Below are 9,586 nucleotides of genomic sequence, written 5' to 3' on the forward strand. Positions count from 1 at the left end.
GATGTATGTTTATTACATGGAATATCAGTAGATTCTTGGATGGTGGTTACCCGGAGAAGTCAGAGATTATCTATAATTGAGTATCTGTAATTGATACTCTAGCTTCCCCCAAGAACATTCTAGGATCCAGCTTTCTTCCGAAAGCAGCAAACAGCCGTTTGGCAGACACTTTTAGACAGTAGTACCTGGAAGTTTTGACAGTTACTGTGGAAATCTTCATAACAGGAAATGTCTTCAATTTATAGGAATAGCCCATTGAAAATGGGGATCATAAGGCAGAGTCACTGGGGCCTGGACAGGTCTCTGGTGACAAAGTTCCTGAGTCATTTTGATGTGGACTATTGGCTTAGATTTTGTTCTAAATAACTTTTTTCCAAGCTTACTTTTTGTTCTCAACTTTTAAATTGAATAACCTTTTTATTCTCTATGGTTGGGTCTTTCCTAAGTGTTAAATGTCCCTGCTGTCAATCAGTGCCTTTAGTCCCTAGGCCTTCTCTGAAACTTTGGAAAGGTATTTAAGGTATTTGCATCAGGGGTGCCTGGGTGGCTCAGTCAGTTAAGCATCTGCCTTCCACTAGGTCATGATCTCAGGGTCCTGGGATTAAACCTGAAATCGGGTTCCCTGCTCAGTGGAGAGTCTGTTTTTCCCTCTCCCTCTGCCCCTCCCTGCTGCTCATGCTTTCTCTCACACTCTCACTTTCTCTCTCAAATACATAAAATCTTTAGAAAGACAAAACAAAAAAGGTATTTGCATTTCACGATTCTTGGCATGCTACTTTCCTTTATACTCTAGAAGGTTCTGTTTCATTACTCCTAGGGGTAATCATGCTGTTACCCCTAGGATTTAACAGTGAATGAATTATAAAATATCATTGGTGACCTCGAGGGGCACAACTGTACTCCGTATTTGATAGCTAAACTTTTTATCTTCTAGGTCTTATTTGACTGGATGAAGAAAATAGGGTACCACACATCCCAATACAGCCTTTCTACTTCCTTTCCCAGACGGCCTCTGGAAGTGGGGGGAGGCTGGTCACTGCAGGACATAGGAATAACCGTGGATACTGTACTCAACGTGGAAGAGAGAGAGCAGAGCAGCTAATTCAGAAATGAGAACTACCTGTTCTACATAAAATCAGTTATGCCATGACCTTACAGGACAATAAAGGATTCACATTGAAATTACGCCATTGGCTTGATTCAGCTCAAGTAGATAAACACTGTAATGTTGATATCCTTGGGAACATAGGGACAGAGGATTAGAAAAGGATTACTCTATATACATAATAGTTTTTGGAATGTGCCATTTTACAGTGTACCAAATGAAAATTAGATAAAGATGTATTTGGTAAGCACTCAAAGATTTGTATTTTTCCTAGCCGACATCATCTATCGCTGTGTTGAAAAACAAAGTCATATGACTCGGTTTGCTGCCTCTTTGGTCCACCTGTCACACTGAACATTTCATAATTCAGTCAAATTCTCTAATGCCTGTTAAGTAGGAATGTTTGTTCTGCTGTATTTCTAGAAATTAAACCTTAAAGACATTTCAAAGGTCTTTAATGCTCTAAAGTTCTTTTCGATAATCTGATAAAGGGTTAGTATCCAAAATATGTAAAGAACTTACACAACTCAATACCCCAAACCCCCCAAATAATCCAATTAAAAATGGGCAGAAGACATGAACAGACATTTCTCCAAAGAAGACATCCTGATGGCCAATAAACACATGCAAAGCTGCTCACCATCACTCATCATCAGGGAAATACAAATCAAAACTACAATGAGATATCACCTCATACCTGTCAGAATGTCTAGAACCAAAAACACAACAACAGGTGTTGGCAAGAATGTGGAGAGGAGCCCTCTTGCACTCTTGGTGTGAATGCAAACTGGTGCAGCCACTGTGGAAAACAGTATGGAAGGAGGTTTCTCAAAACATTAAAAATAGAACTACCCTGTGATCTAGTAATTGCACTATTAGGTATTTACCCAAAGAATACAAGAATACAAAAAAAAAAAAAAAAAAAGAATACAAGAATACTAATTCAAAGGGATACGTGCACCCTTATGTTTATAGCAGCATTATTTACGACAGCCAAGATCTGGAAGCAGCCAAGTGTCCTGTCAGTTGATGAATGGATAAAGAGGTGGGTACACACACTGGAATATGACTCAGCCATAAAAAAGAACAAAATCTTATCATTTGCAATGACATGGATAGAGCTAGAGAGTATAATGCTAAGCAAAATAAGAGAAAGATAAATACATGATTTCACTCGTGGAATTTAAGAGGTAAAACAAGCAAAGGGAAAAAAAACAGACTCAACTATAGAGAATAAACTGATGATTGTCAGAGGGGAGGTCGGGGGGATGGATGAAATAGGTGATGGGGATTAATGAGGGCACTTACCCTTGTGAGTGCTGGGTGACAAAAAAAATGAAAAAAAGTTTTAAAAAAGTTTTTTGATAAGTATGTTTTACTGAATTAATTTTACTGAATTGTTTACTGAATTAATGTCAAAATTTATTTAACTTCACCTTGCATTAAATTGGAACATTCACAAGTTCCAGGATCAGTATTTTAAAAATAAAACAATGAAAACATTATAGGTAAATTAAATATATGTGTATATATGTATATATATTATATTTAAATCTGGTTATTTCATTTTCCTGCAGTGGTATATTCATATGCTATAATACCAAGTTCAGCTCACAAGTGTGGTCTAAAAAGCTCTTTGTTCTGGTCACTCCCTTTTTCTTTTCTTATGTTCTATGTTAAGAGTCAGTTAAGTTGGGCATCCCCAGCGGCTCAGCGGTTTAGCGCCACCTTCAGCCCAAGGTGCGATCCTGGAGACCCGGGATTGAGTCCCACGTCAGGCTCCCTGCATGGAGCCTGCTTCTCCTTCTGCCTGTATCTCTGCCTCTCTCTGTCTTTCATGAATAAATAAAATCTTTAAAAAAAAAGTTGACTCCTCTGTGTATTGGCCTTTCTTTTTTTCTTTTTTTTAAAAGATGTCCTGGCGGGGGGTGGAATAAGATATCCTTGGGATGAACGACTTTTACTGTTCTGGATAGATTCTTTAGTTTCTTTAGTGGCTGGTAACTTGTCTTAGAATTCCTTTGAAGAGTCAGTAAGCTTCCATTATTATTTGAAGTAGACTCAAATGCAGATAGGAATACAAAAGAAAATGAACACTTCCATATTTACCTGTTCCAATCACAGACTTTCATAAGCTCTATTTTCAGTTGTCCATCCACAAACATGTCCAAAGATACAGACTACAGAAAATGATTATCATAAAAAATATATATATATCCCCGGGTGGCTCAACGGTTTAGCGCTGCCTTCAGCCCAGGACCTGATCCTGGAGTCCCGGGATTGAGTCCCACATCGGGCTCCCTGCATGGAGCCTGCTTCTCCCTCTGCCTGTGTCTGTGCCCCTCTCTTTCTCTCTCTGTGTCTCTCATGAATAAATAAAATCTTTAAAAAAATTTATATATATATGGGGCGCCTGGATGGTTCAGTCAATTAAGCATCGGACTCTTGATTTCAGCTCAGGTCCTGATTTTAGGGTTGTGGGATGGAGCTCCTCACCCAGTGGGGAGTCTGCTTGAGAGTCTCCATCTCCCTCTGGCCTCCCCGCCCCCCCCCCCACCAAAATAAATCTTAAAAAAAAAATTCTCATTTAAAAAGCCAAAATTTTAGTAATTAACAAATAGTCCTTAAAATTTGTGGAATAAAGTTTCCTTCTGTTCCTCCAATTTCTTTCTTTTTTTTTTTTAAGATTTTTATTTATTCATGAGAGACACAGAGAGACAAAGAGGCAGAGACACAGGCAGAGAGAAACAGGCTCCATCCCGGGAGCCCGACGTGGGACTCGATCTTGGGTCTCCAGGATCAGGCCCTGGGCTGAAGGTGGTGCTAACCCGCTGAGCCACCCAGGCTGCCCTGTTCCTCCAATTTCTAACACAAAAATCATTAGGGCCAATTTCTTTGCGTAGCAATACATTTTTCTTTAAACAAAAAACACTATGTTGCATGTATAGCTGAAGTGCTAATGATAGATGGTTAATTGTTTCCTTGGTTACAAAAGCTAATTCTTCCCTCTGGGTGTAGGGAAGGGAATTAGAGATGCCTTAAATCTTTAAATTCTTCGGTAATACTACTATTCTATACTATAGTCTTCTTGCAATGAGTTGGAAAAGTTAGGAACATAATTAAGGAATTATTTTTAGGTGTGACAATGGCATTGTGTGCGATAGAAAAAATATCTAAAGGGGATCCCTGGGTGGCTCAGCGGTTTGGCGCCTGCCTTTGGCCCAGGGGGTGATCCTGGAGTCCCGGGATCGAGTCCCTCGTCGGGCTCCCGGCATGGGGACTGCTTCTCCCTCCTCCTGTGTCTCTACCTCTCTCTCTCGGTGTCTATCATAAATAAATAAATAAATAAATAAATAAATAAATAAATAAATAAATAAATAAATCTAAAAAAAGAATCTCTCTACAGATACATGCTACAGTATGATAGGAATTAGGGCAAAATTTTGCTTCAAAATAATGGGGAGAGGACAGTAGGTAGAGATTTAGCTGAATAAATAAAGTTAAGGAAAAGATACATTGGGGTACCTTACACGCTTCTTTCTAATTTTGTAGAATTTTCCATGATACCAACTGGCTTAAGATTAAAAAAAAAAGGAGAGACTTGTAAATTTGTCAAGTGATATATGAGAAAGCAGACTTAAAATAGCTTTAGATTAAAAAAAAAAATAGCCCCAGGGAACACTAATTTGAATCCTATTTCAACTTAGCCTGCTTATTATTATTTTGGTTTTTTTTTTTTAAGATTTTATTTATTTATTCATGAGCGACGGGGTGGGGGGAGAGACATAGGCAGAGGGAGAAGCAGGCTCCATGCAGGGAGCCTGATGCAGGACCTGATCCTGAGACTCTGGGATCACGCCCCAAACCGAAAGGCTGTCGCTCAACCACTGAGCCAACCAGGAGCCCCTATTGTTTTAATAATACACTTGAGTAAAAAAAAAAAAAAAAAAAAAAAACACTTGAGTGAAGAACTGAAATTGAAGAACTAAAAGACCTACATCTTAAGTATAATAAATAATATTCTGAGTATTTAAATGTAGCATGTAGTCAAAATGACCAGGAGGGCACTATACAACCTATTTCTCTCTAGCACATGCGCCGCGTATCTTTAATTTCTCCTAATTTTATTACTCTTCATCTCTGTGCATGCTTTACTTTTTTTTCTTAAAGATTTATTTATTCAAGGGGCATCTGGATAGGCATTTGGTTAAGCCTCGAGCTGGGCTCCCTGCTCAGTGGGGAGTCTGCTTATCCCTTTCCCTCTGCCCCTCTTAGCTGCTCATGCTCGCGCATGTGCTCTCTCTGTCTCTCTCTCGTTCTCTCACTCAAATAAAATCCTTTTTTTTTTCGGGGGTGGGGGAAGACCAACACATTATATTTACACAAACCAGGCCACCTAGCCATCACCCAATCAGCTATTCATGAAAACCTACAAAACCCAGACAAATACAATCACTAGAGGAGGCAGCAAGCAGGGGAGACAAGAACCCAGGATCATACACACATCACCAATGTGTTCTATTGCATCTGCCCCATTTCAACAGCGTCAGGTAGGTTTGTGGTGATCTCACAGCATATTAAGTAAAACCGTCTTTTATCCTTTAGCTACCAAGACCCTAATCACTGCTGCAGCAGTGCAGGACACTGGCTCTGGACACTGCAAGGGAGCCATGGCTTATGGTCTCTCTGGAAGTCAACAAGAAAAGCCCAGAATTTATAAAGGTTAAGAAAGTTAGCCTTTGCTTCATACACCCCATCCCTGTGCAGCTCAAGGTGGGTTCCAGAGTTTCTATTCTTAAACCTATCCTTACCAACTCATCTTTAAAACACGCGCGCGCATGCACACACACACCCTGCTGTGCATGGTAGGCCTAGCCCAATCCAGCGAGGGATGGATCTGGTATGTAAAGTGAGTCCCATGCCCTGGGATTAGAAATCTGGAACAGGAATCTTTTATTACACGTATAGACAACCCTTGACTAATCCTGGCTTCCCCTCTGCACCTTTCAGCTGGTGCGGCCTCTCCTAATGTTCCTTCCTGTACCAGCTTTTCCTGTTTAGACCAATTTCCAATCTTCCACTAGAAGGAGATTAAGTCATGGGGCAACTGAGTTAAAACCTCATCTCCCATGAAACACTGAAGGTAGAGGGGTTTCAAGAGAACACTGTGGCAGAAAACCCAGCTCTAATTGGCAAAAATGAGGTAATTCAATAGGCTATGCACTCCAAATAGTTCTCCCTGGTAATAAAAAAGTATTCCTGCTTAAGGAAAAATACATTGGGGTACCTTACACGCTTCTTTCTAATTTTGTATAATTTTCCATGATACTAACTGGCTTAAGATTTAAAAAAAAGGACAGACTTGTAAATTTGTCAAGTGATATATGAGAAAGCTGACTTAAAATAGCTTTAGATTAAAAAAAAAATAGCCCCAGGGAACACTAACTTGAATCCTATTTCAACTTAGCTTCATTATTATTTTTTTAAGATTTTATTTATTTATTCACTAGAGACACAGGGAGAGAGGCAGAGACATAGGCAGAGGGAGGAGAAGCAGGCTCCCTTTAGGGAGCCTGATGCGGACGGGATCCTAGGATCCTAGGACTCTGGGATCACGCCCCAGCAGCAGACCTGGAGCTGCTGCTGACTTATCCCTGAGATTGCTCATGTACCTGAGAACACAGTGCAGGAACAAGGGCCTTAAGATTAAAATACACAAAAATACAAAAACCAGAATATTTATATTACGGAAAAAAAAAAGTTAAAATGAACAAGATACGTCATTCGCACACAGCTAGTGCAGTTGGCGTCCTGGAGAAAGTGGGGCCCAAGGTGCTGTCGTCCAAGGGAGCAAATAAATAAAATCCTATCGGCCCAGAATGGGGTGGGATTAAGTTTAGGAACAGGAGGTCTGTAGCTATTCCTCCAAGAATCCCTGTGGCTATATCACAACCCATTGCTTGGGACTGTCCTCCACACCCTATCCCAAGAGTGGGTTATGGGATACGACGTGGGAAAACCCCTGCCTTACGCCTTAGAGATTCCCTCCCCACAGAGTCTAGTGGTTCATGGGTGGGGCCCACCAATCTGGTCTCACGCTTCAACTCTACACTCTGGCTTGGGAAAAATTATTATTACATCTCCTCCTCCTCCTCCTCCTTCTTCTTCTTCTTCTTCTTCTTCTTCTTCTTCTTCTTCTTCTTCTTCTTCTTCTTCTTCTTCTTCTTCTCTCCTTCTCCTTCTTCTTCTTCTTCTTTTTAAGATTTTAGTTACTTACTCATGAGAGGCAGAGACACAGGCAGAGGGAGAAACAGGCTCCATGCAGGGAGCCCACAGTGGGACTGGATCCTGGGTCTCCAGGGCCACGCCCTGGGCTGAAGGCAGCACTAAACGTTTCGCTGAGCCACCCGGGCTGCCCTACATGTCCTTCTTTGAAAGGAAAACAACTTCCCTATCCAGGCCACTTTCAAAAGCTGGAAATCTGAGGGTGGAGACTCAGGTAAAGCACATGAGGAGGGATTTTCTCCAGAACCCTCCATAAGCATTTGGATAGAGCATGGTTGTAGTTCATTTGCCTCACCCCTTCCCCCCTACCCTGGGCCAAGAAGGAAGAGGGGGTGATGTTGTGGGACCCCGGCCTGAGATCTATGGCAGAGCCAGCTGCCCCCTACCACCTTGTCCCCACTTTCTCCACTCTGCCCATTGACGCCTGCTCCTCCAAACTTCCTGATCACAAAAGGATTGCCCCCACCCACTGTAGCTCAATGCTGGGCCTCTGGGAGTAGGGCAGGGCTATGGATCTCTTCTTCCTCCAGAAAGTAGGCTGGCTTTCCCTGCGAGCTGGGGGCCTGCTGGGCCTTCAGTGGACACGAGGCCACCCTGTGGCTGATGCCCTGGCACAAGTGGCTCTTCTTGGGCTGGGGTGGCAGCTTGCGCTCCTTGGATGGTGGCCTAGGCCTCCACAGTTGTAGCACCTGTGTCCCGGTGACCTGCACGTCTGCGTGTTCTTCCCTTTGGGCGGCCTCCCACTCCCAATACAAATACCCCAGCAGGCGGTGACCCGGATAGGCTCCAAGCCTTTAGCAGACGTCTTAAAGGTGGGCCCCCCGCCTCACCCTCCTTCAGGCTCCGGAAGCCCTCCATGTGCAGCTTGCTCTGGTGCCCCAGACACCCACCCGGGGTCAAGGACAGGAAGCCGAGCCCCCTGTGCACTTTGACCCACTTACAGGTGCGGGCACCGCGCAGCCACCTGCTGGCTGCTGGTTTGACGCAGAGCCCACGGGAGTCGGCTGAGCCCCGGGCCCCTGGTCGGGTGGCTGCTGGCCCCAGAGAAGTCCGGAGGCAAAGGCCTCAAATAAAATCTTCCAAAAAAAAAAAAAAAATCTTCCAAAAGAAGATTTGAGAGAGAAAGTGAAGGCATGGGGGCAGAGGGAGGGAATCTCAAGCAGGCTGCCCACTGAGCATGGAGCCTGATGTGGGGCTTGATCTCAAGACTCTGAGATCATGACCTGAGCCAAAACCAAGAGCCAGATGCTCAACCAACTGAGCCACCCAGGTACCACCCAGGTACTCTTTACTTTGTAAACTGCACTGTAATGGACTCATGTGGCAGGTGACTCATTTGAACTTGGTAATACAATAGCTACCTGTTATCAAAACAACATAAATGTCACTTTTGGTTGCCCTGTTACGACTACGACACTAAGGGGTATCTTGTCATGGGGGAAAATGAGCATAGAGCCATCTCTAAAAAAAAATTTTTTTTTGTGCCATTCTCCTTTAAGGGGGGAGGCGAGATGCCTGGGTGGCTCAGTGGTTGGGCATCTGCCTTTGGCTCAGGTCGTGATCCCAGGCCAGGGTCCTGGGATCGAGTCCCGCAACGGGCTCCCCATGGGGACCCTGCTTCTCCCTCTGCCTATGTCTCTGCCTCTCTCTCTCTCTGTTTCTCATGAATAAATAAATCTTACATAAATTTTTTTCTTCTGCCTTAAAGACTTTTATTTTAAAAAGAGTATTAAAGAGTATTAAATATTAAAGAATATTTCTTGTAGGTAAGTCTGCGGGTGATGAAGTCCTTGCGTGTCTGTACGTCTGACCTGTTGCATTTTGGCACATGTTTTCAGTAGGGGTAGGGTTCTATCATTCCCCAAACTCCGAGCCCAGGGCCCTCAATTCCGCCAACGGGGGGGGGGGCTGCTGCTACCACCTTGAATCGCGGGGCGGGCTGGGGCCTAGGTGTCCTGTGCGGGGCTCTCCCCTCCGCTTCCCAGCGCCCCCCTCCCGCAGGCCCTGACCCTGCGCGTTGCCGCGGCCTCCAGCTCGTGCTGGGTGAGGGGTGGGGGGGGGTGCGCTCCGGCCTCCCAGGTGAGGCTTCCCGAGGAAGACTCGGGCTCCTCCCACCTGTGGCACCCAAGTCCGCCTTTGCCTGGGGCCGGCGGAGGGTGGCTGTGCTGTGCGCACCCCGCAGGAGCAGCGGCCTGG

The 9,586-nt window shown here is 44.0% G+C and overlaps 1 protein-coding gene across 5 annotated transcripts in view; it reads left to right on the forward strand.

Moving 5' to 3' along the window:
• UBXN8 (UBX domain protein 8) overlaps positions 1–2,041 on the forward strand; it is a 93,740-nt gene extending 91,699 nt beyond the window's left edge. For all 5 annotated transcript variants that reach the window (XM_077849059.1, XM_077849061.1, XM_077849058.1 and 2 more), the window contains one exon: positions 935–2,041. In XM_077849059.1, coding sequence (XP_077705185.1) covers positions 935–1,102 — 168 coding nt within the window. In that variant the 3' untranslated portion in view covers positions 1,103–2,041. The remainder of the gene's footprint in view (positions 1–934) is intronic.
• The last annotated feature ends 7,545 nt before the right edge of the window (positions 2,042–9,586 follow it).

This window comes from Canis aureus, chromosome 15 (genome assembly GCF_053574225.1).
Source record: "Canis aureus isolate CA01 chromosome 15, VMU_Caureus_v.1.0, whole genome shotgun sequence".
NCBI classification, from domain to species: domain Eukaryota; kingdom Metazoa; phylum Chordata; class Mammalia; order Carnivora; family Canidae; genus Canis; species Canis aureus.